The sequence below is a fragment of the Pongo abelii genome, chromosome 2, assembly GCF_028885655.2.
Source record: "Pongo abelii isolate AG06213 chromosome 2, NHGRI_mPonAbe1-v2.0_pri, whole genome shotgun sequence".
Classification (NCBI taxonomy): Eukaryota; Metazoa; Chordata; class Mammalia; order Primates; family Hominidae; genus Pongo; species Pongo abelii.
In genome coordinates, this window is record NC_085928.1 from 116314724 (window position 1) to 116334303 (window position 19580).

At 37.5% G+C, this 19580-nt stretch overlaps 1 protein-coding gene across 1 annotated transcript in view; it reads right to left on the bottom strand.

Moving 5' to 3' along the window:
• Positions 1 to 19580, bottom strand: part of OXSR1 (oxidative stress responsive kinase 1) — a 92584-nt gene that overhangs the window by 57226 nt on the left and 15778 nt on the right. Inside the window, 2 exon segments of the mRNA NM_001133533.1 lie at positions 7401 to 7509; positions 17890 to 18002. Of these exon segments, the coding sequence (NP_001127005.1) occupies positions 7401 to 7509; positions 17890 to 18002 (222 nt within the window).

Here is a 19580-nt window from a genome sequence, read left to right on the forward strand (position 1 = left end):
ATAGAAATAAAAGAGCTAAGGCAAAGATAAATACAAAAAGAATAAAAATAACAGTTCTTTTTAAGTAACAGTCCAGATGTATTATCAATCCTAAACTTCTCAGGATAAGAAATAATGCTCCTACTAAAGGTTGAAGGCAGAGGAGGAAAAGACACCTATATAGTAATTAAAAGCACAGTGCTGACTACCAAAACTGAAGATTATAATCAGTAAAAAGTTTGGTGGAAATTTGTAAGATTTCTGGCCATATAATGGCCCACAACAATCACAGAACCAAAACAAAACAATATTAGCAACTGTGCCAAGAAGTCTAGAACATTACATAGACTGCAAATAAAAGATTGAATACCCATTTCTTTGTACAAGACCTCAATGATCAAGACTAAAATCAAAACAACTGCTTACATAGTTCTCCTAAAAACTTGCCCTACTGGGTACTTTTACTTCACACACTTTAACAAGAAAAAATATACTTCCAAATACATAGAAAGAAGATGGAATTCTCAAAAACATGAAGGACTGAACGCAAGTTTATTTTAGCTCCTACTTAAAATCCACTAACTTGGTAAACCTGATTAAAAAGGCATAAACCCATAATTTAAAAAGAGAACAGGAAAGATAACAGAAGAGAGATGGCAACAATATTCTGGAAGATAGCAGAAAAAGAAAAAGTAACTAAGCACAGTGGAGAAATCTGAACTTCAGTGCTTGCAGAGGAGCTATGCCATTTAGGACAAAGTGATCCCTACCCAGAGCTCCCGAAAGGCTCAGAACTACACACAGCAAGTACCATACTTCCCCACACCAAGTGAGGAAGAAGTGAAGGAAAGGGTTGAAAACAGAAAAACTGGTTGAAAGTTCAGATAAGACAGAGTAAGATTCTCAGATTCCTCTTCCTCCATGGAGGCTTGCCCACTAATACTCTCCACCTCCAATAGGAGATAGGCAGTTTATTCTCTGAAGAGTGAACCAAAGAGACTCACTCTCCAGACAGCTTCCAGACAGGTTTTCCTAACACATTATTACACTGGTTCTTTCCCCTCTCCGTTGCTGGAATTCATAAGCTTGTGATCCAGAAGGGGAGAGACCTAAGGAAGAAGTTTGTTCTGCTTAATCAACCACACATTAATCCCCAAAGCAAAGTGATTACACCAAAGGGCCACATGTTTCGCTGTTCAGGAAATCCAGGCCACATAAGTACTGCTTAGTAAGAAAACAATTATATTAACACTGATCATAAACACTGTTCACAATGTAATACCTAAAATTATCATAAACACTGTTTATAACATAATACCTAAAATAGGGAATGCAAAGGAAAACAAATTCCTACTGGAAATGAAAAATTAACACAACTTATTCACTTAACAATTAAGCCCTATTACATTACATGTGAGATCTAAGACTGGGTGCCACCAAATATGACAAGATATACGTGACATGATTGCTAACTTTAAGGGAACTTCTAGTCTGGTAGATGAAACAAATGCAGCATCAAATATCTTGGGGCACATAAAAAGTGATTAAGTCTGCAAAGAGATTGAAGCAGGAACTCCTTTTCAAACTTTTAGATTTGTATTGATTTCACATCATCCAATGATCAATGGGAAGATTAAAGCAATGCACATCTCTAGTCTATGTCCGGAACGGACATTTTGAACAAAGTTTATATAAGAAACCCTTCTTCTTTGGCATAACAATTTATCTTCATTTTCAAACTCCTCCCAACAAGATAATTCTTATGGGTGGAGGAATCATCACTAAGACATTAATCGTCACTAAGACCTTCATCCTTAACTGAGAGATACTGGTCCTGTAAGCTCCCCCGCTTCTTACCCATTTGGTTTTCTAAGCCTCTTGTAGCCTCTAACTCGATGACGGTGTTTATAATCCTCCATCCTTAAATATCAAAATTATAAAGAATTCATGTCAGCTAAGAGAAAGGTGAAGAGAAAATATGCTAAGCAAAAGGAGGAAGTAGATTATCACTGAATAACTCAATTAATACCTAAAGTAGGAATAATAAGGGAAAGTTATAACCGCGTATGTAGTATTTTGTCCTCACGCACGATTTGTAAGAAATAGTATATAGGGATAATCTGTTCTCAAACTTTAATGTGTGAAGGAATTACTTGGCAAGCTAGTAAAAATGCATATTCCCAGGCCCTATAAGACAGTCATTCAAGAGAACTGAGGTAGGGCCCAAGAAGCTGGATTTTAAAAGGCATTTAACAACTTAGATAATTTTGATGAAAGCTGCCCATTAAAATCCAAACATTTTTCAGAATAAAAGTAAATAAATAATGGGAAACAGGGTATTTGGTACAAATTTTGTAACAAAGCAAAAAGTTTAAATGTAGATCATCTAGTCCCAAAAAATAATCCCCTGTCAGGCTTCATAGCCTGTGGCATGGAACATTTAAAAAGCAATGCAAAACTTTAATTGTACAATAAAATCATTACAGAATATCAAAATAATATTGACAAAGTAGTGAGGCAGCTGCTGGCTTCAGACACTTGTTAAGTCTGAAAATTATAACTCAATCAAATTAATGACCCCATCAACAAGTTAATTTCCTCACCTTACTAGTATGAAAAGATACTCTTTAAATATAAAATCAATTCATTCAACTTAGTTACTGGTATCTCTACTAGGAAGTTTTAATAAATCTTTAGCTACTACAGTTATTGCTTATGTCTTCCTAAGCCTCAGAAGGTTTCAAAGAGGCCAAAATTTGCTTGGTCTGAGTATTCCATTTTAGACCAAAAGATGTTACAGAAATTTTAAAACCCTGCATTGTTGCTTGAACATCCAAAGCTGGTCACTATTAGTATCAGACATTTTACCTGGATCCTCCTTTAGATCAAGAAAATCCCCATGCATTTCATCTCTTAGAAAAAGACAAAGTTGAGGGCATCCTTAAACAACCATCTAAGACAGTGAATTTACATTAGATTCTGCATTTCTACACTTACTCCCTTTAAGCACTACAGGTACCTTTTTTTTTTCCTCTCAGAAGTTTTCTTAATTACTTTGATCTCTAAAAAGCTTACATATGCAGTTTGGTGCTAATAAACTGGAAATAGCTATTTATACCAAAAGTGCTTCTAACTTCTAAAGCTTAACTTCCTGTAGTAATAAATTCCAACATTCAACATAAGAGTTTTAATTAGCAAAGATAGGAATATTACAGTTATAAGGAAGCATCATTAAATGATTATAATATTGACACAATTAAACTTATTTTAACCAGGATGTACACCTGGTTGGTGGGATAGGAGTGACACTCACTATTCATTTTATGATTTAATTAGCTTATTAAATTCTACATCAGTACAATGTTCCTAAATCAAAACTATGCTTTTGTTTTCAATATTCTGACTAAAAAGTTGATATGAAAGAAGGTACCCTATACATATTTCTGTTAACTCTGTTTACATTTTTTTAATTTTGGGAGTCTTTGCTTATCAGTAAACCTCTACCAATAGTCCTCTTCTCTCATTCTCTCTGCTCCAGCTGTGAATCTGTCAGTTCTCAAGACATACACGCTCCATCCTGTCTCCATTCCTGTTTCCACAGTATTCTCTCTAGCTGGATCACATCTCCCATCTTTCCCCAGTACTAACTCCAGCCTCCATTTCACCTGGCTAATTATTACTCTTTTTAATTTTTAATTTTTTTGTAGAGACAGAGTCTCACTCTGTTGCCCAGGCTAGACTGTAGTGGCAAGATCATGGCTTGCCGTAACCTCAAACTCCTGGCCTCAAACTATCCTCCAGCCTCCCAAGTAGCCAGGGCTACATGTCCAAGCTTAGCTAATTGTTTTATTTTTGGTAGAGACAGGGTGTTGCCATGTTGCCCAGGCTGGGCTGTTGAACTCCTGGCCTAAAGCAATCCTTCCGCCTCAGCCTCGCAAAGCACTGGGACAGCAGGCATGAGCCACCTCACCCAGCCAATTATTACTTATTCTTTAGATCTCAGTTGGACTTCACCTCCAGAGGCAAGTTTTAGTTAATCCCACTGCAACTGTTCTCCCTCAATAAGGTTAAGTTCTCCTGGAATTTGTTCCCATAGCCCACAAGAGCAAGGATCTGATAGCTTTATTCACCAGTGTACTGGAGATCAATAAGTATTTGATGAATGGCATTTTAATTAAGCTATAATTCTGACACATCTTCCTGTTTAAAAAAAAAAATTTAAGCTGTGCTTAGTTCTAACTTTTGTTTTCTAAATGTTGCCTAATGTATCATCTCAGTTTAAATGTTTATTCATTTTATAACAACAAAAGATTTCATTTTCCTAAAAAATGCAAAATTTTTAATATTTAAAAGGTTAGATGTAATGATCATGTTGACTCATAAAAATATAAGCACTTATAAAAAGAGTTATGACTAACTGGAACATATTTGAAAATTATCCTCCAGGAAATCTGCTGAGTGCTAGGCTAGAAAAATTGGGTAATATCCCAGAAAACTTAAGACCAAGAGGGACAAAGAGCTACATTTAAAAGACATCCCATCCATCTACATGTCCTGCCCCTTCTATGATCAAGACATATACTCACTGAGAGAGGAACAGGAATTCTTAAAAAAAAAAAAAAAAAAAAAAAAAAAAAAGTCGTTCTGCTTAGGAGTAGCAGAAAGCATAGGCTGGCATACAGGTATGGACGAGAGAATTAAGCAGACAATTTATTCCCATTCATCAAAGGACTTTTTTGCAAAACATTAAAAATTTTGTATTACATATTCTTGTAAATTATAAATAAAGAAAATTATGCTATAGGTGATCAATAACGAAAGATACAGTATTACCTAATACTCCCATATCTCTCCATACTGAAAGAACCATGCTTGACCACCATCTTGAAAGGTGGTTGGTGTTAGCAAGGCTTCCAACCATCATATGAACAGGGCCTTTAACAAAGCAATCCAGTTTCTCCAGTGTGTCACTAATGGGATTGAAACAAAAAGGTGATTCTGGCTACACTGAAAAGCATCAAATAGCAAGGGCTTATTACTATTAATGACTAAAATTTCTTGTGCACCTATTAAATGTCAGCACAGTGGTGGACGATTTACATGTATCATCTCATTTACTCCTCACCAATACCCTGAAATGCAGAAAGGTATCCCCATTTAACAGACAAGTAAAAAGTTTCGAAGAGCTGAAAGAGTTTTCCCAATGACATACAACTGCTAAGTAGAAAAACTGAAATTTAATTCTAAAGCCTTATGTTGTTTATAGTCTCTCTGGGGAAGTATGGTGTTCAGTGAGATACAGCAATAAAATTGCAAACTAAACAAATGTGGATTATCTTTTCTGTAACTCTACATTCTAAGATGGAAAATCATACTCCCGCACAAAATACACATGCAAGCAAAAACCAACCAGCATAGTGATAGGAAGGCCAATGTGGCTCCATCACTAACTGGTCCTACAGGTCTTGCCATGTGATTCAAATCCATGCCTTGGCAAAATGACTAATTTACCAAATGGCATGAGCTTTTGGGTAACCAAAACAAAATGTTCGATCTATACATGCCAAGGTTTCACAGTTTGCAATCAGCAATATTTATATTTTATTGTAAGAATAAAGTAGAAATGATTGTATATATACTGCAAGATAAAGCACTTAAGTAATTATGTTAATATTGGGTACCAAGATTTTCTGTGTAAAGGAAAAGAGATTCAAGCTTAAAAAGTCCATGATATTAAACTTGTATTGGAAACTTGTATTGATGTCAAATTATAATTTTATTTTTAATATACTATATTTCCAAGCTCTGGAAGCAATGAAGTAGTAATGAGCACTCCAGGCATCCAAGTTATGCTTTCTAAGTACCATTCCCAAGGAAAAAATACCAAAGCTCATTAGAGTATTGGCTGATTCAGGGTCTGGGAAGATGAATACAAATATAACCCTCGGGAATCTTGAATTAAAAAGTTAAGGATGTAATGAAAGACTGATGGGTTCACATCAAGAGGACATAAGAGTGACTTTAAAAGGGCTCCCCCTGACAAATTTTGGACAACCTGCATGTCAAAAAGAATAAAGTATAACTGATGGAAAGACACTGAATACATAAAAATCCTTGCGTCTATAATAATACTCAAAAAAGTTAAGGCCCTACCCAACTGGAAAAAGGAAAATTTTTAAACCCTCTCAGTTGCTACCACTGGAGATGATTACTAAACCAACATTTTACGCTAAAACTTGATCCTTAAAAAAGACTCAATTATTTATCTTGCCTTTTCAGTAGGAACTAGAGTACAGATTAATCAGTGTCCCAGTTGATAAGGAAAAGTTCTTCATAGAAGGATGTCAGTTTATAAATATAAAAGAAATGATGCTGTAAGAAAAATCACCGTTTTACAACCCCTGATGAAATAACTGACTCAAACAAGGATTCAAACAACGAATGTGAAAATCATTAAGATAAAAAACTTATGGAGAACTGGATACTCACAAAGTATCATCTCACAGATTACTTGCTAGCTACAAAGGGGGAAATGTTACCTTTTCCATGGAGAGGCCTGGCTGTCCTAATCTTAAGCAAACAAAACTAACATCACTATTAAAGATTCAACCAGATAGCAAATATTTCCTGATGCAATGCAATATGAAATACACAGCATCACCAAGAAGTATTCTCCTGCAAAATATTTAACCTGAATTTAATCAAGCCTTTAGATCTAATTTTCAATATACAAGAAATAGAGGACTACGGATCAAGTTAAATACCACCAAGAAAAAATACTTAGATAAATCGAGAATATGGCATATTTTACAAGATAACTGGACTAGACTCTTCAGTAAGTTTACATCATGGAAGGGAGGAAGCAAGAAGGAAGCATCCTAAATTAAGAGAGATTTAGACCAGGCACAATGGCTCACACCTGTAATCCCAGCACTTTGGGAGGCCAAGGTGGAAGGATCGCTTGAAGACAGGAGTTAAGAGATGAACCTGGGCAACATAGTGAGACCCCATCTCCAAAAAAAAAATTATATTAAATTAAATAATAAAAGTAGCTGAGCATGGTGCTACATGCCTGTAGTCTCAGCTACTTGGGAGGCTGAGATGGGAGGATCACTTGAACCCAGGAGTTTTGAGGCTGCAGTGAGCTATGATTGCACCACTGCACTCCACCCTGGGTGACAGAGCCAGACAGTCTCTTAAAAAAATTAAGAGAGATTTAAGCAGCATGACAATGAAATGAATCAAATGCAATGTGTGAAACCTGTCTTGGCTCATAGATTAGCATCTTCAGCAAATACTATATTTTCAGTATCTCCTCAAATGCAAATGTCCATGAAAACGAAATCAGGATAGAAAAGAAGGAAACTTTTATTAACTTTTCAAACCATGGTACTTATAGCATTTCCTTGTACTCTACTCACCTCCGCTTAGCAGCTTCATGACAAGCCACAGCTCATCTTTTACCACAAAAGATGTGTAGTAAGATACAATATTAGGATGATGGCATTGACTCATGGCTTGAATTTCTTTCTACAAAGAAGAGAAAACATAATAATTCATTATATGCAAGCCTAAAACAAATGTTGTGAGTTAGCAAATCCAGATTTTGAAATCTCAAGACTTTGTCACACCTTTCTGGGATCTCCATGGCTCTGATTTCTTCAAGAATGGCTAAACCAATAAAACCACTTTGTCTCCCTCAGTCCATTCTGACTCAACTTCCTCCACTCATTACACTAGTAATCTTTCAAACTAGAAGCACACTATTTAACACACCCTGGCACAACACTCCAGGAGGCCTCCTTTGGGACATATATTTTTGCTTCAAGGTGCCCTTGAAGAACCATCTTGGGAAATCTGGTTTTATAGCTATAAAGGATATTAACTAATAAACAGGGTTTTTTTTATAGTTTGTGTAGGGATTTTTTTTCTTTGCAAAATATTACTTCATTCCATTTTTGTGAAATAACAATTCTCACACTAAAGAGAAACAAACTGAAACAGGACAATGTCAAAAACTAAATCCAGAGTAGAAATCTGAGCCAAAAGTCTAAGCTTACTCTATCTCAGCTTATGATTTTAAATTAGATTTGGTATGACAAAATGCCTTATAAAGCCCTGTGTGATCAGGGCCCTGTTTACCCGCTTCTTTTAACTCTGGACATTTAACCCTATTGTGCCTCAGCCTCAAATACACTTCCCCTATCATCTCTGCCTAGCTAACTCCAATTCTTCCTTCTGATCTCAGTCTAGACAGAATTTCCTCCCAGCTTCCCAGGTTTAGTTAGATGCTCCTTCTCTTAGCTTCCAAGCACCCTGTATATCTCCTCTCATCATGGTACATAAAATACTGGATAGTACATTGTGTGCTTATCCGTCTGTCTCTCCCTTCTAGGCTGAGAGCTCCATGAAGGCAAGTACTCAAAAGTAGATTCTCAATCACTGTGGAACTTATCTGACTATACTATAATTGCCTTATTTCTTTTCACATCCCCCACAAAACTGTAAGCTCAGTGAGAACTAAAACTGTTCTTAGCACATATCATTGTGACTGGCACAGAGTACACCTTCAATAAATATTTGTTGAATGAATGAAATACTACAGCACTTTATATGGCTTTTCACCTATTAATGTACCTGCCCTATGCCCTTGGGATTTGTTCAATAAGATCAACTGTGTGAAAGTCGTCCATAATCCCTGATTGATAAGGAGTACTCAATAAATGCTAACTTTCAATTTCTCATCTTCTTTACTTGAATGCAACTTTCTTTATGGCAAGGATCTTGCCATACATATCTTGCAACCCCAAAGTCACCAGCACAGTCTTCTGTACTAAAAGCTAAGTAAATATGAAAGAAAAGGAAGAAAGAACTAAAGTAAGCACCTTGCTACTAACATAGTTATACAGAATTTCAAGGATAAGGTAAGTACATATAAGAGGAAACAGATAAGAGAGCATATAGGTACCAAATGAGTAGTAAAGATGTTAATGTTGCAAGATGATTCTGCTGAGAAAGGGCATAAAGGAAAAAAAGATAAATGTTACAAGAATCTACAGGAAAGAACAATTAAGGTAGGCAAGTGTGATCAAAAAAAGCCTTTACAGAAGAGGTGGAAACCAGGTTTAATTCTATAGGATGGGGAGAAATAACAGTACAAGGTGATAGGTACATATGATTTTCATAAATGATGACATACTTAAGACATCCAATGAGTAAATCTGTCTAGGATAAGGAGTTCATGTTTTCAACAGATATTTACAATACTAAGCCCCTACCATAATCCCTACTATGTGCCAGGTATAGTGCTAGGTACTCGATCACCATGGGGAGTCCTCATGAAACTTACAGTTTGGTAAAGAAGTTAGACAAATACTACTTTACAATACAGAATAATAAACAGCTTGACAGGGGAAGTACTAGACACTACATGATTTCATTGGAGAGGCACATTAAAAAATAGGAGTCATAACATGGAAGGCTTGGAAGTTTCCTGCATTAACACTGCAACAGGAAAGGTAAGTAGGTTTTTAAGATTGTTGATTGTTTAATTACCTGGGACTAGATCATAAAGGACTTTGAAAGTATATTTAAAAATGAGGCTTCATCCTAACAGCAATGGAAAGATATCAAAGGTTTAACTATATTATACATTTTCATAAATCACCCTTGGATACCACATAGAAAATCAATGAAGAAGACAAGACTAGAGACAAGGCTTCTGTTTAGGCTGTTGCCACCATGTGAGTGAGAGATGACGGAGAAATGATAAACAGCTAATTTATCAGTTCTGATTACTGTACTATAGTTATATTAATATTAGGGCAAGTTGGGTGGACAGCATAAGGAAACTCTGTACTACTTTTGCAATTCTTCTGTAAGTTTTAAGCTATTTCAAAATAAAAGGTTAAAAAAGTTAGTGGCAGTATGAATGAAAAGGGAAGAGTCAAGAGATGATAATAGAGAGGTACAAACAATAGGATTTGGTGACTAACTGATAGGGAAGGTGAAGGAGAGAAAAATCATATGAGAGAGTAACAATGCAAAGAGTTAGGGTCAAATTGTGGAAGGTCTTAAATATTAAGCTAAGGGTTTTGAGCTTTAATCTGAAAAGGGGAGTACTACAAAGGGTTTTCTAGCAAGAGAACTATCAGAAAAACACAAAATCCAAAGACGAAAAGGGGCTTAAATATTCTTTTTCTTGCCTTCTATTCCTTTAAAGGAGGAAGGGGGAATCTTCTTGTACCTTAACTACCAGTACAGTTATCCTTTCCTCCTTTCAAAAAGAAAAATAAATATATAAATGATTCACAAGAGTGGTATATGAATACTGACTTAAATTACCCAGCAGCTTCCTCAACCACCTATAAAGTGAATTCCTCGGCCAGGTACAGTAGCTCACACCTGTAATCCCAGCATTTTGGGAGGCCGAGGTAGGAGGATCCCTTAAGCCCAGGAGTTTGAGACCAGCCTGGGCAACAGAGTGAGACTCCGCCTCTATTTAAAAAATAAATTAATAAAATAAATAAATAAAGTGAATTCCACCCCTTCTAATGAAACTGCTTTCTTGAAAATCTTTTATTGTCTGCTAGAGCCAGATTTTTTGTTTGAACTATTTAGTTCTCCACCTCAAGCTTTCTGAAGCCTTTTTTTTCTAATGGTAACTTTTTATTCCTTCGTGAAACTCACCATCATTTCTACCATTACTTTCTGGTTTTCTAATTCCCTAAATGTAGTCAGTTTTCCTCCATTTCACACACCCAAATAATGTTAATTTATTCATTCATTCATATAGGATAAACAAAATAAAGTATCTGCCTTAACTGAGTGCTCATTCTACTACTAATGTATTTTCCATCCAGGAAATCTGTGTTTTCCTTTCCATTACCACCATCACTGCCTGAATTTAGAGTCTCGATATCTCTATAAAGCACAGTGTACCTCAAACTATGTGTTGTAATCTATGTGGGTCATGAAATAAATTTAGTGGATTGTATTTTAAAAAGATGAGTAAATAGGATAGAAAATGAGAGTATATTCTATATAATATGAAAATGTTTCAGTTATAATATTTATGAATATATATCTTTAAATACCAGGTAATGATAGAATGTATCTCTCTTAGTGAGGGTCTTATTTTCAAAGTTTTATAAAGTTGTTGGTCTAGACTACAGCAAAGCCTATCAACTAGTCTCTCTGCCACTGATCTCTTACTCCTTTGCAATTCACTTTGACAAATATTACAGAATTAATCTACTAGGATGGCTATGACAAAAAAAGATGAACAATAACAAGTATTGGTGAGGATATAGAGAAATTGAAAAGCTCATATATTGCTGGTGGGAATGTAAAATGGTACAGCTACTTTGGAAAATAGCTTGGCAGTTTTTCAAAAAGTTAAACACAGAGTTACCATATTACCCAGCAATTCCACTCTTAGGTATATACTCAAGATAATAAAACACAAATGTACACATAAAGACTTGCACACAGATGTTCATCACAATATTACTGATAAAAGCCAAGAAGTAGAAACAGCCCAAATGCCCAACAACTGATGAAAGGACAAACAATATGTGGTATATCTATATAATGGACTGTTATTCACTAATAAAAAAGGAAAAAAGAACTGATACATGCTACAATATGGATGAACTTTGGAAACACGCTAAATGAAAGCCAGACACAAAAGGCCACATATTGTATGAACCTATTTATATGAAATGTCCAGAATAGGCAAATCTATGCAGACACACAGTAGATTAGTGATTGCCTAGGGCTGAGGGGAGGAAAGAATAAAGAATGAGTGGTCATGGGTATGGAGTTTCTTTTTGGGGTGATAGTGGTGATGGCTGCACAACTTTGCGAATATACTAAAAACCATAGCATTATATATTTTTAAAGGGTAAATTTATGATACATGAATTTTATATCAATAAAGCTGTTATGTTTTAAAAAGTATTATAAAACTAAACTTCCTAAAACTCAGTTCTAATGAAGTCATTTCCCTTTAAAAAAAAAAAATCTTCAAAGACACTTGCCTCTATTTCTGTAGCTAATCAACATTTCCTATCAAATAAAATTCTATTTTTTTCACTTATTATTTCTTCTTTATGGTTTCTAGGCTGTCTACTATTCCTTCCTGATTTTAAACCCCTGCCAGGCAGACTTGCTATCTATGCCTGTTTAAAGTCTACACAGCCCTGGTGGCCCAGGCCACAAACATTTCCACAAAGTCCTCCATTTTCGCAATTAGAAGCTCTCTTCCTCCCCTTTCTTTCACATGACTTTTTTTTTTTTTTTTTTTGAGACAGGGCCTCACTCTGTGTCACCCAGGCTGGCGTGCAGTGGCATGAACGTGACTCACTGTAGCATCAACATCCTGGGCTCAATCAATCTTCCCACCTCAGCCTCCCAAGTAGCTGTGATAACAGGCGCATATCACCAGGCCAAGCTAATTTTCTATTCTTCATTTTAGAGACAGGGTCTCACCATGCTGCCCAGGCTAATCTCAAACTCCTAGCCTCAAGTGATCCTCCTGCCCCAGCCTCCCAAAGTGCTGGGATTACAGGCGTGAGCAACTGCCCCCAGCAGCAGGTTCTTAAATAATGGATTTTATTTTAAATTTTGCATTATATAAGTTTTGTGCCGTTTCTTGTTTGTTTTTTGAGACAGAGTCTTGCTCTGTCACCCAAGCCGGAGTGCAGTGGCATAATCTTGGCCCACTGCAACCTCTGCCTCCCAGGTTCAAGTGATTCTTGTGCCTCGGCCTCCTGAGTAACTGGACTTACAGGCGTGTACCACCACACTCAACTAATTTTTGATTGTTTTAATAGAGACAGGGTTTTGCCATGTTGGCCAAGCTGGTCTCAAACTCCTTGGCTCAAGTGATCCACCCGCCGTGGCCTCCCAAAGTGCTGGGATTACAGGCGTGAGCCACTGTGCCTGGCCTTGTGCAGAGTTTTTACTTAGTTTGTTATAACTGTGATTTGGATTTATCCATGTTGGTGTTGCCTATGGTTGTCTTTGTGTGGCTTTAGTGAGAGATTTCCAAATGGATTTAAGTGTAATGAAGACAAATTCTGTCAAATTATATAGTTATATGTGTAAGTCATATTCAATTATTTTTTCAGAGATGGAGTCTCACTCTGTTGCCCAGGCTGGAATGCAATGGTGCGATCTCAGCTCACTGCAACCTCTGCCTCCTGGGTTCAAGCAATTCTCCTGCCTCAGCCTCCCAAGTAGCCGGGATTACAGGCGCATGCCACCACGCCCAGCTAATTTTTGTATTTTTAGTAGAGATGGGATTTCACCAAGTTGTCCAGGCTGGTCTCAAACTCCAGAACTCCTGACTTCAAGTGATCTGCCCACCTCAGCCTCCCAAAGTCCTGGGATTACAGATGTAAGCCACCATGCCCGGACTTTTTTTTTTTTTTTTTTTCCTTTTTTGAGACAGGATCTGGCTCTGTCACTCAGCCTGGAACGTAGTGGCATGACATCTCAACTTACTTCAATTTCTACCTCTCAGACTCAAGCCACCCTCCCATCTCAACTTCCCAAGCAGCTGGGACTACAGGTATGCACCACCATACCCAGCTCTGTGTGTGTGTGTGTGTGTGTGTTTGTGTATTTTTTGTGGAGATGAGGTTTTACCATGAGGCCCAGGCTGGTCTCAGACTCCTGGACTCAGGTGATCCGCCTGCCTTGACCTCCCAAAGTGCCAGGTCTATAGGCATGAGCCACCACACCCAGCCTCATGTTAAATTTTTAATGTTTGCAGCACATTAGTATTAGAAATGTGCTGGCACACCTGAAAGGATTTTTAAATAACAGCTTTATTTTATTTTATTTTATTTTTGAGATGGGGTCTTTCTCTGTCACTCAGGCTGGAGTGCAGTGGTGTGATCATGGCCCACTGCAACCTTAACCTCCTGGGCTCAGGTGATCCTCCTACCTCAGCCTCCCGAGTAGCTGGGACTACACGTGTGCCATCACGCCTGGCTAAATTTTGTATTTTTGTAGAGATGGAGTCCCACTATGTTCCCCAGGCTAAACTCTTGGGCTCAAGCGATCCATCCACCTTGGCCTCCCAAAGTGCTGGGATTATAGACATGAGCTCCCACCCCTGGCCTGGCTAATTTTTTTATTTTTCACAGACAGGGTCTCGCTATGTTGCCCATGCTGGTCTCGAACTCCTGGACTCAAGCAGTCCTCCCGCCTTGGCCTCCCAAAGTGCTAGGACTACAGGCGTGAGCCGTTATTTCTGGCCTATAACAGCTTTATTGAGATATAATTCACACACCATAAAATTTATCCTTTTAAAGTGTATAATTCAGCATACTTACAGAGTTGTACAACCATCACCATTAATTCCAGAATGTTTTCATAACTCCAGAAGAAACAATGTACAGTTGTCCCTCAGTATATGTGGGGGACTGGTTCCAGGACTCCCAAGTATACCCTAATTCATGCATACTCAAATCCTGCAGTTAGTCCTGCAGAACCCTCATTGTGTGAAAAGTCAGCCCTCCATATATGTGAGTTTCTCATCCTGTGACTACTGTATTTTCCATCTGCATTTGATTGGCAATAATCTTTTTTTTTTTTTTGAGATGGAGTTTTGCTTTTGTTGCCCAGGCTGGAGGGCAATGGTGCGTTCTCGGCTCAACGCAACCTCTGCCTCCCGGGTTCAAATGATTCTCCTGCCTCAGCCTCCCAAGTAGCTGGGATTACAGGCATGCACTACCACTTCCAGCTAATTTTGTATTTTTAGTAGAGACGGGGTTTATCTATGTTGGTCAGGCTGGTCTCAAATCCCGACCTCAGGTGATTTACCTGCCTCAGCCTCCCAAAGTGCTGGGATTACAGGCGTGAGCTACCATGCCTGGCCCTCTTTCAAATTACTTTATACCTCCCCTGAGACATTTGTCACACTCTGCCTTGTACAACAGGCAAGAACCTTAACTCTAACTAGATTGTGAAACACCTGATAGAAGGAACATTTTAAGCCTCTTGATGTCCCCCATAGATGTCCAATGACTTTAGTCCTAGCATCTGTCAGAGAAGAGAAATATTTCAAAATACTACAATGTGTCTTTCTTAAAGCCTAGGAGTAAAATCTCTGGAAAAAAAAATGCAGTAAGATTTGATAGCCAATTTTCCCATCACACTTAGCAAAGGTCATCAGATAGAAAATACATGACAAGAGAAAGGAGCAATACACTGCCCCCTCACTAGTAACTGTCACACATGATACACACCTGTTAGCCCAGTTTACATCAGCGCTCTTTGGAGAACCCAAAGAGTGTTGCATTACAATAAAGATAGCTTTGAAAATAAATTTTAATATCACAACATCAAAAGTTTAGTACACTGATCTCATAGATTTTTTTTTTAAGGTAAACTGAAGGATTTCACATTTCTCAGCAATAGAGCCCCTGGCACTCAGATCTCAGTATCCTGTAGAACAGGTCCTGGTATCACAAATAAATCAGGTATTCTCTACATTCCTGATGTTTCTTCAGTAGGTAGTGAGATCTTACCTGCTTGCTTCCCCCACCCCCAAAAACCCAAGTATCTTAAACTTGCTTTACTAAAATGTACTCTTCCCCCCTTCACTTATTTGCCAAGTATTAATATATGCAAACTATATTTGCAACATAAAGCTTATTGAAACATGAGCAAAATGTACACATATCTAACCAATTTTTTTCTTTTTAATAAAATATAGCGAATTTGCATTTCTCTAAAAGGCCCTATTGTAAGAACAAAAACATTGCTTTCAAGAATGTCAAATGATATTTAAAAGGAAATGTCCAGTCAGGCACGGTGGCTCACGCCTGTAATGCCAGCACTTTGGGAGGCCGAGGCAGGCGGATCACCTGAGGTCAGGAGTTCGAGACCAGCCTGGCCAACATGGTGAAACCCCATCTCTACTAAAAATAGAATAATTAGCTGCGTGTGGTGTCGTGCGCCTGTAATCCCAGCTACTCGAGAGGCTGAGGTAGGAGAATTGCTTGAACCTGGGAGGCGGAGGTCAGAGTGAGCCGAGATCGCGCCACGGCATTCCAGCCTGGGAGACAGAGCGACACTCCATCTCAAAGAAAACCAAAAAAAAAAAAAAACAAAAAAGAAATGTTCTTTCTACTTTTGAACTAAGATTATAATCATTTTGTTAGTACTGTACTAAGCAGACAATAATAGACTTAAGCCAGAAAGGCCTGATTTTTAATCCAGACTCTGTCACTTATTATATGATTTACTTCCTTCATCTAGAAAACAGAGCTACTACTTAGCTCATGGAGATGTGTGTGAGGTTAAAGTACACTGAAGTATCTAGCACTGAAAGATGTTTGCTATTATCATCAAGTGAACTTAAGTTAAACTTTTTGAGCCTCAGCTTAATCATGAAGCAGTAAATAATAAGACGTTCATTCATTTTACTCTATCCTTATGGATTAACTAACTGGCAAATTATAGGTCTTCATATTGGACTTCTCAAATTCTAGTCTTAACATGTAAGTTAAAATTTTTGTTTTTCTTTAACAGAATTAGTTTGCAGTTTATCGACTTCTTTTATCATCACTGCAGTTCAAGTGTCCAAATGGTGCTCTAAAGTATTATGGTATGTATCAATCCAAGATCTTAAAACAAGATTTCGATCAGCATGTCCTTCGAAGTATGCATTCTCTCACCAAAGATGGCTCAAGATCATTTCAGCAACCCACTCCTTCAGCTCCTGCTCATACATTACCAATTCCTAAAGAAATACATTTGTCTTGTCCATCTCATATATAATTATATATTATGTAATATATAATTCCATTACCTCTTTTTCTTTAATTTCAATTATTCCCTAATACTCAGTACAGACACCACCAGAAATAAAATACAACTTGGGACAGTGAAAAAAACTTCCGGATGGGCAGGTCATTCCAGTTCTATACCTGACCTTTCTAGCACTAGCTGTATATGCTCTTACAGAAATTACTTAATAAAGTAACAATATTAGTTCATATTTGCACAGCAGTTTAGAGTCTTCAAGAGCCTCAAGAAAAACCTCAAAAGGTATCCAAAGCAAGTATTATTATTTTCATTAAGCCAAAGAAACTGAAAATTTTGAAACAATAATAAGCAATTTTAAAAACTAATTTCCCTTGCTGAGCACTTACTGTATACTTAAAACTATTCTGGGTATCACAATGCATAAAAGAAATACAATACAATCCCTGTATGGTTACATTTTAATGTCACAGAACATTCTTACAGCTATTGCTTGGGACTTCCCTTTCTTCTTCCTTTCCCTAGCCTTTGAAGAAGCTAATGTTGCTTGGGGGTCGTTCTATCTCTTGTCTTACATCCAGCATTAGAATAAAAGTTTAAAAGGCCAGAGCCTTTCAAAGGATATTCCACTTGATCCAGGAATCACAATTCCATGGTATTATTTTGAGGGAATAGAGAAGCAAGCATTGTTTATAACAACAAAAAAGAGGAAACAAAGTAATTAGCAAATATCAGAGCATAGTTAATAAACTGTGGTCTATTCAACAGAATACTATAAACACATTGTAAATGATACTGATCCACATTTACAGACACAGAAAAAGTTCTATGATAAATTATTAAATGAAAAGAGCAAGTATCTGATTACATTATCATAAAAATACAAATATATTCAAATGTTCACTCTGAAAGGTTATATATTAAATGTTAGTCTCAGAGTAAGAATATTATAACTAATTTTTTTCTACTTATCCAGACTTTATAAATTTTACAATGAATATTATTTATTAATGAAGAAATCATAAACTTTTTTAAAAAAAGAAACAAATCAAAAACTTCAAGTTATTTCCCACTGTAAGTGAATACATGAGTATATCTCTCCATTTCAGAAGTATAAGATGTGCATACCAGGAGTTCATCCATGCTAGTTTGACATTTCTCAAGGTTTATCCGTTTGATTGCCACTTTCTCCTTTTTAGGGGCACAATAAGCTGCTTGGACTACAGCAGTTGCTCCACTCCCTAAAAACAAATACATAAAAGAGTAAGTAAGTAGATGGATATATAAAAACATGACATTTCTAATTCCCATACAATTTAAACAAGAGTAATCCTTATCTTGTTCCTACAGCACATAACAGATACAGAAAAACACTCTGAAGAGTGTCAGTTAAAACAAAAGCCTCAACCATTTCATATGTACTGCCAATAAATACCAGTGCAAAAAAAATGTCAAAACTGCTAGTATTCCAGTTCTAGGATACAATGGCATAGGCTCACATTTCCTCACTCCTCCCCTCCAAATACAACTAAATAGCCTAAAAATAATTCAACAAACAATCATAAGAGGGCTCTGAAAGGTAAAAAGAGAGAGGTAGACTAGTTAGGGATCTCAAGACTTCAAGAAAACACCACAGTAAGTTCACTGGGTTTCCCCTTTATCTCCCAAATATCCCAGACTGGACACCAGAGAGGCCTGTAAACTGGAACGAACACCACGAATGGATGGATAAGGCAGATAAAGACAAATAAATAAATGAGAAAACTCTGCTCTCTCTGGCCAACAGTCTATGAAAGGGGCAGCTCAGCAGAGACCTAGCGGAGAGATACATTTTCCAGTCCCCATCCAGGACAGTGGTGAACCCAATCCACCCCAGCATCAGCAGGGTCTCCACACTATGCCTGAAACAGTAGCAGGCCAGATTCATCACAACGCCAGCCAGGTGTCTGCCCCACACATATGGCAATGTCAAGCCAAGCTGCCCTTAGCAGCAGCAAAGCCAGGGCCCCACATCCACAGGTCAGCCCAGGCAGCTGCAGAGACAGAACGGGAGTTCTAGAGGTGCCAGAAGAATAAAACAGAAAAAAATAGCATTCCAAGAGATCTGAAAACTGAATTACCATAGGATTACAGCTCACAAAAGTAGGACAAGAGCTATACACTAAACTTAAATAGAGTAGCTACCTATTAAAAGAGAAGAATTAAATAGGATCAAGAGTCTCCGCCAGGTGCAGTGGCATGCACCTGTAATCCCAGCTAATCAGGAGGCTGAGGCAAGAGGATCATCTAAGGCCAGGAGTTAGACACCAGCCTGGGAAACATAGCAAGACCCTGTCTCATTAAAGAAAAACAGAACAAAAAAAAGCCTCCTAACATAATAACCTAAATGTCCAAGGTACAATAAAAGAAAAATGACATGTCATACCAAGAACCAGGAAAAGCACACGTAAATGAGAAAAGAAAAAAGACGACCATACGATCATACTGATGCCAACACCAAGATAAATCAGATGTTGGAATTATCTGACAAGAATTTTAAAGCAGCCGTCATAAAAGTGCTTCTACAAATGACTACAAAATCTTTTGAAACAGGCTGGGCATGGTGGCTCACGCCTGTAATCCCAGCACTTTGGGAGGCAGGTGAATCACGAGGTCAGGAGATCGAGACCATCCCGGCCAACATGGTAAAACCCCGTCTCTACTAAAAATACAAAAATTAGCTGGGTGTGGTGGTGCGTGCCTGTAATCCCAGCACTTTGGGAGGCAGGTGAATCACGAGGTCAGGAGATCGAGACCATCCCGGCCAACATGGTAAAACC